We start from the raw sequence: 19,446 nt of genomic DNA on the forward strand, positions 1-19,446 counted from the left end.
CAGTCCACATTCTAGGGACCTAAAGGATGACGACATTGCCAACCAATGTGTCTTTCTTTTTCATTTTGCCAGGCCCAGCTGTACTTTGCCCTGTGACATCATTCCATCATAGAAATCATGTATATCTTTCTTATATTCTCATTTTGGTTAGTTTAAGGAAAAAGAAGGGGGATGTGAGATGGTTATTTGTGACTAAGTAGATTGCATTTTAATTTGGTAGCTGCTGAAACAAACAAACAAAAAACGCTTCCAAAAATAAACAATGTCCTTACTTAGTTATCTACAAATGTTTGTCTTCTGTTGAAATTGATTCAACCTATGATTACAGAATAAATTATACACCTCTCTGTTATCTTTCTCAAAGCCCTTGGTGCCCTAAACCAGAGTAATTTGTAGCCCAGAGAAGTGTGCTAAATAACCCAGGGGGCTTTTAAAAAGAATGAATACAGTTCCCCGTACAGGAGATTGTTTTTCCCTTCAACAGTAACCAGATCCAAAATCTGACCAATCCCCATGACGGCCCTAAAAAGATGGCCTGATTCTCACATCCACCTGGACAAAGCCCTAAAGTAACTCAGTCCCTGCATTATGTAGGCAATTTATGCCATTTCCAGGCCCTTTGGCCTCTGCTGGGAATAAAGAAGGCCATCTGATGAATGCGGCCTTAACAATGTTCCGGATGGTAAGGTAATTCTGAGGCCTAGTTATGTAGCTACCAGTAACAACAGTTTCCACGCCAGTTTCAATAAAATATATGACACAAGAGCAACAACAGCAGCAGCAACAAACTTGCAGACCAGGAACACTAAAAAATTATTATTCGTTTGGAAGTCAATCTAGGGAAGGAGACTCCATTGCTTCAGTGTGGTGTTTTTTACTCCTTTACCCATACTGCATTTGTATTCTAGGGTGTCAGGGATGGGCAAAAGAGAAGTAACAGCCAGGAGAAGAAAAGCTGTACAAAAACAGGGAGGGACCAGGAAGTCTAAGAAAGCATAGGTGTTCATTCATTCATTCAGCAACTTCTACCCACTTCACTAACTTCAACACTCTCTAACAGGAATTGGGGATTTGTTTTTTGTTTTGGGGGGTTTTTTTTGTAAAAGACCAGAATAAATATTTTAGGTTTTGGCACAACTACTCAACTCTGCCATTGGAGCATGAAAGTAGCCACAGAAAATATGTAAATGAATAGAAGTAGCTGGGTTACAATAAACTTTATTTACAAAACAGATGGAGGGCCATCCTGACGCTTGCATGCTAGCCTCTACTTTACTTCCAAGAAATCGTTAACGTACACTCAAAGAAAAAAAGTCATACTCTGAAAATACAATAGGCTATAAAAGACATTTATTATCGTTCATTTAAAGTACACTGGGATACTAAAATGCAGCCATTTATGAAATGGAATTATGGGATTCCTGCAAGCAGTGGAATTTACCACTATGCAGCATTTGCTGAGATGCCATTTGAATTTAACAGCATCGTCACCAACTGTTTTGAGATCAAAGATCACCTAGTTGCCAGACCCATGGGCCTTTTTAAACTCTTTGAAGCACAGAATAGTAAAAAGATCAGTTACATAAATTGATAGTACAGATAAATTCACTTATACAACAATCCAATGGCATAGGTAGTTTTAGTATCCCCATTTTACAGATGAAGAAAATAAGGCATAGTGAGTGTAAGGAATCTGCTCAAAGTCACACAACCAGCAAGTGGCAGAGATGGGATTGGACAGGGTCTTCCTAATGCCAAAGCTGTTAGCACCTGAGCAACAATGTCCTCCGATCCTCCCTCCCTGCTTGAAACTGCACCTTGTTCCCTCTTATTCAGTCTGTAGCTATCCTTGCCTCCAGAACATCTCTCTCTCTGCACATTTTTTTCCTTTCTGCTCAGTCTGTTCTTTGTTAGTCTCCTTTGCTGGTTTGCAATCTCTTCCCAAAGCTTTGAAGTCATAAAAGATCTCACTGTCTTTAACATCTCCGTCTGTGACCTAAACCTTTTCATTAATCTTCAGACCTATGTTATCCACCATACACTGAACATCTCCAGCTCAACATCTCTCAGGTATCCCAGCCTCAACATGTTTAAAACGCATCACCTTTTTCTCAAAGCCTGCTCTCTTTCCTGTACAACTTATTTGGTAAGTGGCTCTACTTCGACTCAGAGCCCTAAGTAGCCATGTAAGAAGTTCAAACACTCTGCTGGAGAGGTCCTGAAATTATACACAGATGGAGGGGGACCCCAAGTCCCACCTTCCAGCCATCCCCATCAAGGCACCAGGCACATGAGTGAAGATGTCTTGGACCCTCCAGAACAGATCAGCTCTACCTGCTGAACACCACGGAGTGACCCAATCAACCAACACCTTGCAGGGCAGAAGAATCACCCAGCTGAGCCCTGCTCAAATTCCTGACTCTCAAAATCCTGTGATATAATAAAATTATGTTGTTTTAAGTCCTTAATTCTGGGGGAATCTTGCTACAAAACAAAAGATAACTAGAACACTAGGTCCTCATTATCAACAACTGAACTAAAAAAAAAAATCTGTTGGAGCCTGAACAAAAAATAAATTACCATTTCTTAACCTATATTATTTTGATTTTTCCAAGTCTTCTTTCTTCCCAACTTGACTTAAAAGTTATCCTTAAGGCTACTTTAGAACTTCCAAACCTGCTAGTCTCTAGTCAGCGTTGATGTTTTTTGCCTGCTGGAAGCCTCCAGTGAGCACTTTTCTCTCTAAGGATCACACTTAAACTTTATCTCCCTAATTGCTCCCTTCAGGCTGCTCCCATCACCAAGAGAGAAACAACTGTCTACCTTGGATATCTTCCTATTCTTTTCCTGACTCAAGGATAAAAGTAACATTTTCCCAGCCCCTGCCTTCTGGCTCAAACAAGATAACCAATTCATGTATTGGCCCCCTACTCCCACTAAAATTTTGACACCCCAGTTTGCTAAGTGACTTCTAGAATGCAATCTTTTATCAGACCTCCATCTCCCTTCCTGGGAGATTTCAGACATAGACAGAGTCAATTATGAGCAACCATTATAGTTAAAGACCAAGGTTTGCTTTCTGTTGAAGGAATTTTCCCAAATCTGCGAGTGTTCATTATCTTGAGCCACAGTGGAACCACTGACAATACATTCCATTTTAAAGCTGTGATGACAGTACTGTCTTCCTTGTAACTTTAGCACCCAAGGTCCTCTCCCACAAAGCCAAGTTACTTGTATGTGTCTCCCCTGACACACATGCAGGGGCACCCAAGAAGTCTTGATTTTTAATACCTCTTCGTGCTTAAAAACAAAAGGAGACTCATTAAGCAGACAAATTCGTGATCAGTGACTTGAAGAAGCAGTACAATGCTTCTCTTCAGTGCAGGGCTGCCCTAAATCTTAGGTACCACTCTTGTTCCTAGTTACGAGCATCTGTGAAGCAATTATCCTGAGGAGCAGGAAGCATCCTTTTAATGGCAGGAGCAGCTGGTGGGACATAATGCTGTCTGGATTTCTGGCACCATCCCCAGAGTGAAACCTCAAATCATTGGGCCCGTTTTTATTCTATTCCATGTCCTCCCCAAGGTGCCTCTAGAAAAAACAAATTGCTCTAACATAGACAAGGTCTTTTCCTGTTATTAATAAAACTCACTGATGGGTTCACTAGCTTTTTCTTGCTACCAACATAAAAACCTCAGGGCTGTAATTATATTTGGTGGGGAGCGGATTATAGTTCAGCATGACCTTGCATCCATAATTTCCAGCTCATCCTCCTGTCCTCTGGTGTCTGGTAGACACAAGATGCTCAATGTCCTATGACAGGGCACTGGAGGAGCGTACCCCAAGAGTGTGGATTTCCAAAGTGAATCCTTTGTCTTTGGGTGTGAGACAAAACCATCCATACATTAGAAAAGTCAATAACACTGATGTAAATGGGTTAAACAGATGCTTAGAAATAGGGAAGTTCAAACTATCAGCACTGAGTAAAACCTTCCTCCATACTGTAAAGCAACCATCTACAACAGCAAGTTCTAGCAGAATGCCTCGTCTAGCTGGGCTAGGACTGGGGAACTTTCGCTCTAAGACAATGCACATCTCGGATTTCTCAAATAATAGCCATGGAATCTGGAGTTATGAAATCCAGCTAATTATGTCAAAACTTCATCTTTACAAAAGGAAGTTACTCAAACAGCTGAACAGAAGTGGTGAAAGAATATGTTTGAGCGAAGAAAAAAAAAACCTGGACTTAAACAAAGTACTACCTTCTTCTAGAATTATTGCTCCAGGACTTCTAAAGCTATTGCCCCAGGTTTTCCTATCAGTAAAATGAGGAAAATACCATCCACCTTTTCCCTAATAGCAGGCAACTAAGATTATATGAGTTCCTCAGAGGACGAATGTGGTAGAAACTCAAGGGATTTTTATTGACCAGTATTCAGTCTAGCCCTCCCTGCATCAAATTTAAAAATAATAAAAATGGAAACTCTGGACCCTTGCCATTAAAATAGCAAAAGATAGTCATCATTTCCTGACTCAGTCTTTCCCACTTTCAGAGCATCTGGGGCATGAGACATCTTGTCAAACATATGGTGTTCCAAATGTAATAGTGCTAAATATTTAATTTTCCACAATGGTTGACTGTAAATCAAGTTGTGAAGAGTTGTAGACAAACCACCAGCCCTCAAGGCAGAGGTAAGTTCCACTTCAGCTTCCCAACTCACTTGGTTTTCTCTTTTGATTAGCTTTCTATCCAAACAATGCATCAGTTTTATTTACCCTTAAGAAAAACTACTTAAACTCCCAGATTATCACATCTTTAGGTTTTTTAGTCCATTTTTCTAATTATCCAACGCTCATTTTCTGCCTTCTCTCTGCAAAGATCAAAATAGTGGTCTCCCCTAATTTTAAAATATATTCTTTTAAGCATTTCTAGGTTTCAGAGGTGCTAATCATTGCTGTATTTCCTCAAGCAACTACCTCACCTGGACCTATCCAATGCATGATTGTAAGAATAATAATAATAATTAAGAGTAAAAATAACACATACCATGTATGCAATATATACCATGTGTTGAGCATTTACCTACTTTATGTCTAATGCTCATGTCAGCCTACAGGTGGATATTGTTATTTGCTTTATGCATCAGGATAGAGACTCAGAGAGGCCATGTAGCTTGGTCAAGATCACACACCTTACTAACCAGCAGAGATGGAATTTTTAATTCATCTTTCTGGATCCAAAGTCCTTGCAGTTTTGTGCAGCTACTACTCTAGAATCCATGTAGAAGCTGTACTCCCGTTATACCCTCCAAATCAAAAGGCTGTAACAGCTGTATGATGCACACAAAAAATCAGAAGTAATCAGGCATCATTCTAAACAATTTAGTGGTTGTATCAGACAAGATGGTTTTGTCTTGAGGGTAGCGCTCATTCTCTCTAATCTAATACCCAAATCTAGACATTAAAAGTTAAGTTAAATCAGATCAAATTAAAAACAACAATGAAACACAACAATCTAAAGACTTCTCTTTTTTTAACTTAAGAAAATAATTTTAGATGCATAATAAAGTTGTGTAATGAAAGTGCAATTATCAAAATAAGAAACCAATATTGGCAACATAACATTAATTAAACCCACAATCTGGCTGGGCATGGTGGCTTACACCTGCAATCCCAGGACTTTGGAAGACCAAGGTAGGAGGATTACTTGAGGCCAGGAGTTTGAGACTAGCCTAGGCAACATAGCAAGACCCCATCTCTACAAAAAATTTTTTAAAAATTAATCAAGCATGGTAGCACGTGCCTGTACTCCCAGCTAGTCTAGAGGTTGAGATGGAAGGATCACCTGAACCCAGAAGGCTGAGGCTGTGGGAAGCCAAGATTATACCACTGTACTCCAGCCTGGGTGACAGAGTGAGACCCTGACTCAAACAAAACCTCAAAATATTAATTAAACTACAATCTAGAATTCACCACTTTTCCTACCACTATTATACTCTTCTTTGTTCCAGAATCCAATTCGGGATCCCAAATTGTCTTTAGTTGATGTCTCTCCAATCCGTGACAGTTCCCCAGTCTTTCCTTGTCTTTCGTGACCTCGACATTTTTGAAGAATATTGGCAAGTTATTTTGAAAAGAATGTCGGTCACTTTGAGGTGTCTGATGTTGTCTCAAGATTTGATTGAGGCTTTGCATTACTGGGAGGAATTCCACAGAGTTGATGTGCATCATATCAGGAGGTGCAGGATGTTGATACGTCTGTTTACTGATGATGCTAATCTTGGTCTCGGCTAAAGTAGTATCTGCCAGTTTTCTCCACTATAAAGTTATTATTTTTCCCTTTGTAATTGAAAAATATCTTGGAAGGGAGGAAAAGACTTTGAGACTATGCAAATATCCTGTTTCTCCTCAAACTCTTGCCCACTAATTTTGGCATTCATTGATAGCTCTCGCCCGCAACAATCATCTCTGTGTTGTACTAACGGTGGTTTTCTATTTCTCTCATTCTTTCCACGTTTATAAATTGGAATTCTTCTGTGAAGAAAAGCTGCCTCATCTCCTCCTTTTTAAAATTCAATTAATTATTTACATCACCATGGACTTGTGGATATTTATTTTATTCTACGGGTTATAATCTGATACTATTGTTTATTTTTGTCACTCCAACTGTTCCTATTTAGCCAGTGGCAGTTCTTGCTAACATCCTATCTTTTTGGCTTTTTGTCCTTCCTAACGCCCTACCTTTTCGTCTGTGTGTCCTTCCTGACGCCTTATCCTTTTGGCTGTTTATTCTTCCTAATGCCCTATCCTTTTGGCTTTTTGTCTTTCCTAATACTCTATCCTTTCAGCTGTGTGTCCATCCTAACGCCCTATCTTTTCGGCTGTGTATCCTTCCTAATACCCTATCTGTTTGTTTTTTGAGCACTCCCTTACTTTCTGACACTACAAGACACTCCAGGCTCATCTTGTGATTTCTCTATCCCAGGCCTAGAATCAGCCATTTCCACAAGGAGCCCTTGTTTCTTTTATGGGAGACTGGTATGTAGAAACCCAGAACTGGGCTCCCTCATTGCTACCGTGGTGTCATTGCTCCTAGACTCTCTCAGTGGACGGAACATGGAAATACATGTATGCATACCAGCCCATGCATACACACACACATCTATATTTTACTTATGGTATGTTGAAAACCTTGAGTTCATGCTGATATCTCTGATTCTAATTCTAAAGACTTCTTTTAATAGTTTACCCAGCATTTCCCCAAAGAAAGCATAAAGAGGATTAAAAAAGGCTTATGCATATAAATAGTTTCCAGCTATTTGTGTAGGCCAGGGGTCAGCAAACTGGAACATAGTCACATCTAATAATGTAGGTATTGTCCATGGCCATTTTCCACTAGAGCAGCAGAGAGTGAAAGTAATTACATCAGAGAGTGGATGAGCCAGAAAACTGTAAATATTTTTTTTCTTTTTCTTTTTTTTTGAGTTGGAGTCTCACTCCATCGCCCAGGCTGGAGTGCAGTGGCACACTCATGGCCACCCCAGTGTCCACCTGCTGGTCTCTGGTGACCCTTCCACCTCAGCCTTCCAAGTAGCCGGAACTACAGGCGCACGCTACCATGACAAGCTAATTTTTTATTTATTGTAGAGATGAGGTCTCACCAAGTTGCCTGGGCTGGTCTCAAACCCATAGGCTTGGGCAATCCACTCTCCTCGGTCTCCCAAAGTGCTGGGATTACAAACTGAGTCACCGAGGCCAGCCTGGAAATATTTTCTATCTGGCTCTTTACAGAAAAGGTTCAGAATATGTTTTAAACGTTCACGTGGGAGATGGAATAGAAGGTTCAAATCCCATGCTGCCCCTGACTAGTACTAGCCATGTGGCCTTAGGTAAGCCACTGACTCTCTATGCCTCAGTTTCTTCTTTCCTTGCAGGTTTCTTGGCAAGACTCAAGACTTTCATGAGTAAAATTCCTGGCACTTGATAGATGCCCAAATAACTGTAGCTAGTATTACTTGTGCAAGTTGTTTATAATTGAGAGTAAAATTTTGCCCCAAAATAATCTGCTTTCAGTGGAGGTTATGGGACTAATACAGTCCACAGAGTGCATTTGGCCCACAGGGACTTGAACCATAATCCTAAATACTCACTCCACCATGCACTAACTATGGGATCTTGGGCAACTAACAACTTATTCAGGCCTGCTTCCCTCTCCATACAAGTGCAGTTTCTTCACAGGCCACAAGAAGTTATAACTATGAATACCTTTACGTCATGATCCCCAGACCAAAATTGGACTGGCCACATCAAAATTAGAATGAAGAATAGGTTAAAATACGCATTCCCAGCCCTGGCTCCAGGGATTCTTATTTAGAAGGACTGGAATAGGATTCACACTAGACATTTTCAGCAAACGCCTAAGATGGTTTTGTTGCCATCCTTCCTGGAGAGCATGTCAGCCCCACACTGTCCCGCTACCTTCCTCTCACTCACGTAAATACTCAGGCCATTCAAAGATGACTGCAAAAATAAAAAATTAATAATAAAGAAAAAAGATGACTGCAAGTGCTACAGAAACCCAAAATCTCCTTCCTCTGAGCTATTTCACTACAACCTCTCATATGAGCTTGGGTCTCCTAGGACTCCAAGAGCTAAGCAAGATTCTCTGTGTTTCAGAAGAAAATCTATTTCTATTGCTTAAGCATCCTCCTTCTTTACAAAAAAATGCATTCTGTGAGCCTCTCCTCATGGTATTGGGTTAGAGAAGACTAAAGTGAGAGATGGGTAGGGCTGTGGAGAAGAAGACCAGGGCCACAGGGGAGGAGGAGAACAAATTTAAAAGGGCACAGGGTATAGCATTGGTAGTATAACACCTTCCAAAGAAAGCAGAGGAGTCCTATTCCCCCTCCTGAGCTACTCCCAGGTGACCCCTTCACACACTGCCCTGCTTGTAAGAAACAGACTAGAGTAGGTACAGAGCCTCCTAACCCATAGCTGGAGCCCTGCAGGGTCACCAAAATAGGAACCTCCAGGAGTTGGGGTGGAGGTTTCCAGGGGTCTTTTAGGTGTGAGGGACACAACATCACTGTGGGTGTGGTGCATATCATACCGAGGGAACGTGGGATACCAAAAAGGGTAGGTATGTCCAGGAGCAGAAATACAATGAGGGCTGTCAAGTTCAGGGTGCCCAAGGAGCAGGTTCTGAAGTAACTTAATCCTTCATCTGCCTGAGCTTTAAAAAATATTGATGTGCAATTCACATGACAAAAAATTAACCATTTTAAAGTATACATTTCAGGGGCATTGAGTACATTCATAACATGTTGCAACCACCATCTCTATGATTAAGTTGTAAACATTTTCATTCCCACAAAAGGAAATTCCTGTATCCACTAAGCAGCCACCACTCCCAATTCTCCTCCCTACCAATAGTTGTTGTTTTTTTTTTATAGTAAGGGGTGGGAGGATTTTCTCTATAATGAAGTTTTTTGGTGTGTGTTTTCATTTTGTTTTTGTTTTTGAGTCGAGGTCTCACTCTGTTGCCCAGGTTGGAATGCAGTGGCACGATTGTGCTCACTGTAGACTCAGCCTCCTGGTTTCAGGTGATTCTTCCACCTTGGCCTCCCAAGTAGCTGGGACTACAGGAATGCACCACCCTGCCCAGCTAGTTTTTGGTTTTGTTTTGTAGAAATGGGGTCTTGCTACTTTTGCCCAGGCTGGTCTTGAACTCCTGGGCTCAAGTGATCCTCCCATCTCAGCATACCAAAGTGCTGGGATTACAGGTGTGAGTCACCATGCATGGCCTATAATGAAATTTATGCAATCAATGTTTGAGGGGCTTTGGAAACACCCTGGGTTCAAAGGGCACAGAGACATTCTCTCTTCTAACCAGGTAGCCAGGTGGGAGCAACCTTCTGGAAAGGTCTAGAGTAACTTTTCCCTTCTGTCGCTTTACCCCATTCAGTGGGGACAGTGGCAGCCTCTTCCATTCACAGTTTTGTGTGGCCAGTAATCCATAAGAGTAAGGGCATCACCAGGGTTTGAGAGGAATCCCCCTACCCCCACCCCCCACCCAGCGCTCCACAGTCAGGGTTACTCCTCGAAAATATCTCTAAACAGAGGTCGCCTCATACCCTTTGCTTCTCTGGGTCCACATAGCGAATGCCAAAGTAGTCCTTCTCCAGCAAACTGTAGTAGTTGCAGATGTGGTCGATGAGAAACTGCCCTTTGGTCTCCCTCTGCAAAGGAAGCATATTTAAGTTCTAGTCAGAGCTCACCTTGTGTATCACGTCCACAGAGGACCGCATTCACCCCATGGATCTGTGCTTAGAAAAAAGAACCTACTCACTCAAGGACCTGAAGCAGGGGCTTCCAAATTCTCTTAACCACAAAACCTCAGTAAGAAATACATTTTACATTGTAAGCCATTACACACACACACACACACACACACACACACACACACAACCCAAAGAATGCCAAGAGGAGCTGAAGGGACACCCAACAATACTCTGCATAGATATGCTCTAATATGCTTATTTTATTCTAATACATGCCATTTAATTTTTTAATGTAGCCGGGCTCGGTGGCTCAGCCTGTAATCCCGCGCCTTTGGGAAGCTGAGGTGAGTGGATTGCCTGAGCCCACGGGTTCGAGACCCGCCTGGGCAGTGAGACCTCATCTCTACAATAAAAATTTAAAAAATCAGCCAGGCATGGTAGCGCACACCTGTAATTCCAGCTACTCGGAAGGCTGAGGCGGAAAGATCGCTGGAGCCTAGCAGGCGAGGCTGTGGTGGCCGGGAGCGGCCACTGCACTCCAGTCTGGGCGACCGAGTGAGACTCAACTCAAAAAAAAAAAATTTTTTTTAATGTTATTTATGACTCAGAACTCTGGTTTCCTAACTCAATACCCTGTGGAGGTCCACAGTTTGCAAACCCTCATATAACACATATACAATGCCCCTGACTGCTTGTTCTAATCACTTTGTATTCACAATGATCCTATGAGGAAAGTTCCCGTTTTATATCTGAGGAAACTGAGGCACAAAGGGGCTCAGTGTCTTGTCCAAAGTCACACAACTTATGTGGGGCAAAGCAGGATTTGAGAGAGGCCAATTGGCTGCAGAATCTGGGCTCCTACCAAGCCACCTTGTCTCCCTAGAGCAATTGTGAGTCCATGGGTACTCTGCCAGAAAGAGGGCCTGGTGGGTGTAGCTGTGCAGTGAATGGTATAAGAATATCCTGGCTCCCACCAGGGATGGAGGGGGACTTGCTTCCTTGGGCCCCAAAGCCACTGTATAACATCTACAAATCAACACAGAAAGACACTATGGGAAATTCAGGGGAGCCCAGCACTGGGACCCAAAGATAGGCCTGTGCGAACCTAGGTAAACCCCCAGCTTTTTCTACTTTGGTAAAATAAGATGGATGGATGAGATGAGTTCTAAGTTAGTTAGGTTATTTTTCCTTCTAAAATTCTATGAAAGACATATTAGCCAAATCTGATTAAGATAAATACCACACAGCAAAACCCTCTTAATAGCAAGACTCTTCCAAGCCCTCATCAGGATATCTGACAAGATTACTTTCTGCTTCAATCAGAGTTGCTGAAAGATCTATGAAATGTTGTAGGGATAGAATGTGACCTGTAAAAATAAATGGTGAAATTAGAGACATTAAGTGAGCCACATTTTCAATCCACTAATAATAATTTTGGAAGATCAGTTTGGTCTATGTTTCATGATGATCTTTTCATTAAAAACTACCACCATCAGCTCAGAAAGTTGGATGAAAAAATCACTCACTGGTCTGGAATGACCTGCACTGGACGAAGGATTGGGGCTTATAAGTATGCTATAAAGCCTCTATTTTCCCAAAATCACTTTTGAGTTTAATTTTGAATGAGCTGAGTTTTTAACTTCCTTTCTAAGAGAAACTATCTGATGTCACTCAAACGAGACAAAACATCAAAATGGAAAATTTGTTTTTAAGTTTCTGTAACTGCTTTTTAACACAAGAGGCTCACATGGCAAATGGTACCTGATGGCGGCTGAATTCAATGCCCCCAAAATAATGAATAGATGTAGTTCCTTTTATACATGTATTCTGTAATCCATTCATCTTTTAAAGGCTTCTGCACCATCAACTCACTAAACACAGTATGTGAGTTCAACAGCCTATGATGGCATGGCAAAACTCTCTTCACTAGGGTTTACTATAGAGAACAAACCCTTACTACGTGCAACAGACACAAGATATGTGGGTCAAGGCTGTGTACTATATTAATATGGGATTGAGCAGACCTTCATTGAGCATGACAGATACTGCTATCATTTTGCCCTAAAGAAGACGTACTCAACAGCACAACAAAGCTGTTTTTTTTAATGATTAGACACAGTGACTAGTATATACCCTCCAGCAATATCTCCCAAGACCCCTGAGGGATGAAAATGTCGCTGCAGACAAGTGGTGACAAGAGCATACAAGTGTGGCTGAAACAGGGCTCAATGCCTTCCAAAAAAACAGGTCAGGACAGTTCCCATGGTTTCAGGCCACCAGGTGGGTGTTAGGTCTTTGCTTCTCAAGGTACAGCCTGTAGACCAGCCACATGGCAGAGCAGCAGCCTCTGCACCGCCCGGCAGCCAGATTGTTGGAAACAGAATCTCAAGCACTGTCTGGACTTACCAAACCTAGTCAACATTTTGGCAAAATCCCCAGGTAATTCACATGCACATTAAAGTCTAAGAAACATTGGTTTCGGGGGGATTTCCCCAGGGGAAAAGTGCGAAATTGTACCTGTCTCCAGTGATCACTAGAAAAAAAAAAAGCCCAAAATATCTAAAATGTGACTTTCTATATAACCCTGCAATCCCTCTATTGGGAATATAGCTGGAAGAACTCAAATCACTCTATAAAAAAGATACCTGCACACATATGTTTATCATAGCATTGTTCACAGTAGCAAGAACATGGAACCAACTATGCTGCCCATCAAAAGAGAACTGAATTTTTAAAATGTGGTATATATGCACGATGGAATATTACACAGCCATAAAGAAGGACAAAATCATGAACTTCACAGCAACCTGGATGGACTTAGAGTGAGTGATGTATCACAGAAACAAAGAACTGAGTATCACATGTTCTCACTTATAAGTGGACCTTGAATAATTATCATAATACTATAAGAAAAGAATTGGTAGTAGTGGAACACTGCCAGAAGGGTAGGATTGGCCGTAGTGGGAATCTGCCAGGGGACAGGGGGCACACTTCATCAATAAGGGTACCTGCATAATGAACATTTGTGTACCTAACCCTGAATTATACCCCACATCTCTAAAATTAAAAAAAAATTTTTTTAAACCCGTTTTTCCTTGAGAATTGTCTATTCCTTAACTCAGAAAAATCAAAGTCCTTCCCTACCTAGAGTCCATCCCTGCTTTGTCAGAGGCCATTGCCCTTTGCAGCTCTGTTCCTGCATCTGCAGATGGCCCAGCCAACCACCCAAAGATGCTTCGTGTCTTGCTGCTTTGTGCCAAAGAAGTCAGCTTACTTACAGCCCACATTCTCCTGCCTGGACATCTGGACAGCGTTCATAAGCCAATTAAGTTCCTATTATTCTCATTTCTATCCCCTGAACCCAGTTCTTGATCTAAACATAAGCTCCCACAGGCCCAGGACCAAGGGTTGGAAAAGCTCGTTCAGGGGTCAGGAGCAACAGGGCAGAAGTCCAGCTGCCTGCCCACACATGTCACTTCAGGAGAGGGGTTTGGAGGTGAACCGTGTTTCTTACCCAAACCTGCCACACGCTTCCTCCTGAGCCTCCTGAAGGCAGAGACATCTTCCCTGCTGCCTAAACCACACTAGATGTTACTGAATGAAAAAAGAAGGCATCACTCTTCTCTCACAGAAAACCTAGCGTCTGGGAACAAAATGAGGCACTTCCCACAAACCCTTTGCACAGTCCTAACAGTGGGCCTCTGGCAGGGCGGGACTGTAGAGTCCTCGTACTGGCGAATCCTCAAATGTAATGGGATTGGCCAACTTCCATGCATCTTGTTCTAGGTCTGTGTAGACAAGTAAAAGGACTTTTTCATGTCAAACTTTTCTTGAGTTTCCCACAGGATAGCAGCTGTACTTTCAGTACTAATTAAGGGGGAAAGGGGTGGATCAAACAGCTTATATAAATTCTTTAGGACTGTTACCTAAATTGAGTTTTATTTATCCAACAGCATTTTATACATTTGAAAAATAGTAGGCAATACATGTGTGGGCAGGGTTTCATACAAGAGTCGGCAGGACTTGATAAACCGTGCCTAAAATCCTTAAGCACTTAGGAATAGAATTTTGATGCTGTTTCTAAACAAGGTGACATTGTCTTGGAAATGCACTGACAAGGCTGAAAAACTGTGGGACTTACAACTTAGCCCATTCAGCAGCCTTCAGAGCAGAAGGGGCTACAGGCCTCAGAACAAAAACCATCTTATTACAAACAGCCACAATAGTATAACTTCCATTTATTGAACATCTACTATGTGTCCAACAAGATGTTTTACAAACATTGAAGAAATCTACATACGTAAACTTGTTTCTCGATACTGGACCTTATCATCTATAATGGACTGTGGATTGATATTTTTCATAAATACCGTACTAAAATAATGTGACTACAATTGCGATTTTTTTTAACATGTTAAAAAAAACCTGTAAACCAGTGCTAGTCAAGATGTGGTCCATGGACTATGCAACAGTTTGTTACCGGTCTGCTGTGAGACGAGTGCAGAGATTAAGAGTAAATTATTTTTATTGTGTTTTCTTCAAGTACCGGTCCAAAACACAGTGGGGGGATAAAATCTAGTACCGGTCTCTCACCACAGAGAGTTTGAGACTCTCTGATCCAAACTGTGCTACCAGGTTTGGGGTTTCTCTTGTCTTTATTCCAAGAGCTCAAAGTGTGAAAGGGCTTGGGGTCCTCCCTCTTACCTTCTCTGCACATTCTTTAGACACTTATTGTTGTGCACGTGGATCCCTGAACTTCCTGCAATAATCGTACATTTCCTCAGGGTCCTCTCCCATAGGTTAGAAAGCAGTAGTACAGGGAATGGCAGGGCACCTGGAAAATTCTGGGAATTTCAAAAGGCAAATTCTCCTCAGTGGGCTAAAGACTCATTCGTGTGGCCAACCAGGCTCCATTTCAAAAGCCTTTGTATAAAATAACTACGTGTCTGATTAGGGAAGGTTGGAAAAGGGTTGGTCAATCATTTTGAGATAGTGAAAAGATAAATTTAGTTGCTCTGAATCTCTATCTTCTGATCTATAAACTAAATCCTACCTTCTTTAATGAATTAGCTGAGTCTTAAAGACAATGTTTGTAAAACATCTTGTTGGACACATAGTAGCTGCTCAATAAATGGAAGCTATACTGTTGCTGTTGTTGTTTGTAATAAGATGATTTTTGTTCTGATGCCTGTGGCCCAGTTTGCTCTCTGAAGGTTGCTGAATGCCCTAAGTTGTAAGTCCCACCAAATGTGGGTGGCTGAATTATTCTTTCACAGAATGGGTTTGATTTACTTCCTTATACCCCACAGAATCTTATTTCTGTAATAACAAACTAGGCTACTTGTCATAAAATTCTACCTCTCATCCCCACCCCAAAGTAAATTCTAGAAAACAGAACAAGCCACTGTGTTCTAATCTTGTTTCCACCTCTTACCAATTGGATGGCCTTAAGCAAGTGTCACTAATCTCTCTGAGGCTGTTTCTTCTTCTGTAACAGGGAATAATGATGATAACTTTCAGATATATCCCCCAAGGAATTACTTTAAGGCTCATTCACGTATTCATTAAACACCCATTACGCACCAGGCATTGAGATAGGAATTAAAGATAAACAGTGAGTGAAACACAGCAATTGTTAATCTCACAGACCGAAAGACCCTGTACTTTATAAAATGTGAAAGAACTTTGTAAACTGGAAAGCACTAACCAATGTAAAATGTCATTATTAGTAATATAAGAAAATAAAACTTAATCTTAAAATCTGTCTCCAATTTTATAGATTGTTTCAGACACAAGGAAGTTGACTGGAATAGTGTTTACCTCCCAGAACTGGCCTCTGCCGGGGGCAGGGGAGAGGAAGTGAACAAAGAGATAAAGAATCAGATCTTTTCTCGACTCCTCTGCAGCCAATTGCTAATGATGCATTTATTTAACTCCCCAATCCAGTGGCTTAGTTAAAACAATAATAAACTTACGCTTAAAGAAAAAGAAATCAATTGCTTAAGTCAGCAATAGCTTTCCTTCAATTAAAAAATGTCTAGCAGATGGTAGTCTAAATTCCTAAAACTTTAAGCTAAGATACTTTGTTACTTTATAGATACTAGTTAAGTGGAGAAACAGTACTAACTCCCAAATACTTCACATATCTCTAGATGCCAAAATTTAGAGTTAGAATTGTCACCTCCAGGAATGAAGGTATGAACATAGTAATAAAAGTTACTATTTAACACTTACTGAACACCAAGAACTGTGCTACATTTAATGTGTGTGCATTTAATCTCCTGACAACCCTCTGAGGTAGTTAATATTCTTCCCATGTTACAGACGAGGAAAATGGACTCCGAAATGCTACATTTGTTGATAGGGATGTCCACCTCAGGTCTAACACTGATGATGAAGCTGTTCTAGCAACTCAGTTGGCCTCTATGCCTCCATTTTTCATGTGGAGACAGAGGAAAGCAACGCTATGAGGATGTGAGAACAATGTCAAGTTCTCCAGTTATTAGCATCTGGACACTGGTGGGAAGGAGTACTGCTTATCTACCACAACACCAGGCTGGCAAAAGTCAGTTTTATAAAACACAAAGCACACTATAATAGACTTCAGCGGCTCACCGCCTAGCATCCACACACCCCCTTGTCTTTACTAAATTTGAACCCAAATTGTGTTCAGGTATGCATATGCATGTACATGTACACACACACACACACACACACACACACACACACACACACACACACACAAGTTCAATGAGCCTCAAAGAACTCAGACACCACCATCCCCACTCCCATCTCCAGGGTTCAAGCTTGGTTGGTATAAGAGTAATCCTACCTCTCTTGACTGATTGGTTCAGGGAAGGACACATGCTCCAGATTAGACCAATGAGACATGAGGAACAATTTACAATTTTCTTCCCAAAGAGCTCCAAGAAGAGACTTTCTGTTTCCTATGGATTATGCACAGAGTTGTGAGGCCTGTAACTGCTGCAGCCATCTTAAAACCAGATTCAGATGAAGCCAAAATATTCCCAGAGAAATGGGGGCCATGTTTCCAGTTTGTTAGTCTGTTCATGTGAATGCCCAGGGATGCTCACAAAATTCCTTATTTCAGTAAATACAGATTGGCTTTTCTGCTTGTTGCACCCAGCATTCTCACTTGGGAGAGAAGGTAAATCAATGCCTCAGGCCAAGAATAGAGAGCAATATTACTGATGTGAAACACAGTCGCTGGGGTCGCCCAACTGATGAGCCCAAGAGCTAAGTCAATTGAGTGATATAGTCTATTCAGTCAGCAAAGTGTTTTGGTATTTTTGCACTGGGAGATAGCATGTAAAATCTGGATTCTGGCTGCCACTGAAAAGCTGGAGCGCCTGAAACTGGACCATAAATTTCTGCTGGGGTTTGGCATTAGCCCCTCCTTTCCCTAAGGAAGGAACACGGCAGTCCACCACATTTCCACCTGTTCACTTCTTCCGTCTCCCTCATTTCTCTGATCCCTGGAAGTATTTGAGTTTACAGACCCTAAGCTGAGGCAATACAGAGGTCTCTTAAAGGGTTCCATGAGTTTTTCTCGGACGTGCGTCCTCAGAGCCAGGAAACGTTCTCAGTAGACACAGCTTTGAGTTGTCCTCTAAAGTTACCCAGCCACTGAGGTCCTAGGACCTACTGGAGGAAGAAAGGCCTAACACAGAACAGAGACGTGGGAGAGGCTCATTGGAACTAGGGGAGCAGGCAAGGGCCAGAGGTGTGAGAAGCACAGCCCCAAGATACTGGAATTAGCTCATTCTGGGGTTGGTGCTGTGCCTCCTAGGAGCCCTCTATGACAAACAGAAGTGGGAGCTGTGAGACTTCATTTCCTAGTAGAAAGGCTGTGAGATTCTTCCTCAAAGGGCTCTGCTGCCTGGCCTCCTATGCCTGCAAGAGTTTTCCTCAGATGCCCATTTGAGGAAAAATGAAATTGTCTGCTGATTCTTCTACTTGGAAAGGAAGGGTCCCTCATCTGGATGCCGAAGGAAGCTTCTAGGAGGCCCTAAACACAAGTAAATGCTCAGTTTCCTGATAGGATTATGTTTTCTAGGAAAAGATGACTGTAGTTCTCTGGTGACTTAAGGGCCTCAATCCACGTACTTTCATAGGTATATGGACAAAGAATGTTTTTGTTTGTTTGTTTTGAGTCAGAGTCTCACTCTGTCACCCAGGCTAGAGTGCAATGGCATGCTCACAGCCACCCCAGCATCAACTTGATCCTTTCGCCTCAGCCTTCCAAGTAGCTAGAACTACAAGCACATGCTACCTCGCCCGGCTAATTTTTTATTTTTTGTTGTAGAGACGAGGTCTCGCCAAGTTGCCTGGGCTGGTCTCGAACCCACAGGCTCAGACAATCCACTTGCCTCAGCCTCCCTAAGTGCTGGAATGTCAGGCTGAACCACCGAGTCTGGCCTGAACAAAGAATGTTAATAAGACACTGATGAACTACATAGTTCTACTTCTATTGTGAAGGACAAGCATTTATTAATTTAGGAAAGATGGTAACTTGACTGAACCTCAGAAAAACAGTCTCTTTGTTGATATTCTGCTAAAAAAAATTCAAGCCTATGTGTGCAAATGCACATATTTTGTTATGGTTGAGACTACAGCTTTAATCATCTTTTTAAAAAGAAATTAACCTTTATAACTGTATTTTAAACAGCAAGTGATATATTGCTTTGTTAATTGTTCCTTCCCATTGCAGACAGTAACTGGTATTTGATATTTGGCTGTGACATATAGTCAGAAAATTACATCATCCCAAGACAGTGAGGCAAAGAGTGATATTAAAGTTGTTTATATCAGAATAAACATAAAGAGAAACAAGAGTAAAGAGACCTCTCACAATTGAATCTGCAGGTCTCACACAGAAATTAAAAGTTGCTTTGACGTATATTATTCAAATATTTTCTGATGTATGGAAGGTAAACCCAAGGTCTGGGAAAGCTGAAATACCTCCCTCTAAATACTTATCTGTTTTAGAGTAATAGTCAGTACAGATAGCCGAGATCATTGAAAATACAGGCAAAATATACTTAAGACATTTTTGTGCACAATTAGTATTCATAAGTTGGGGGAGGGTTATGACTGTAGTAGTGACCTAAAAACCAGAAAATAACAACAAAAACAACTACCAAAG

At 41.5% G+C, this 19,446-nt stretch overlaps 1 protein-coding gene across 1 annotated transcript in view; it reads right to left on the bottom strand.

The window, feature by feature from the left end:
- The window catches only part of FRMD3 (FERM domain containing 3), a gene marked incomplete at its 3' end in the record, with an annotated part of 198,093 nt that overhangs the window by 43,636 nt on the left and 135,011 nt on the right, over nt 1-19,446 (bottom strand). Inside the window, exon 2 of the mRNA XM_008072546.2 lies at nt 10,134-10,238. Coding sequence (XP_008070737.1) covers nt 10,134-10,238 — 105 coding nt within the window. The remainder of the gene's footprint in view (nt 1-10,133; nt 10,239-19,446) is intronic.

The sequence above is a fragment of the Carlito syrichta genome, unplaced genomic scaffold (assembly GCF_000164805.1).
Source record: "Carlito syrichta isolate Samal-C Ts95f unplaced genomic scaffold, Tarsius_syrichta-2.0.1 Scaffold315331, whole genome shotgun sequence".
Classification (NCBI taxonomy): Eukaryota; Metazoa; Chordata; class Mammalia; order Primates; family Tarsiidae; genus Carlito; species Carlito syrichta.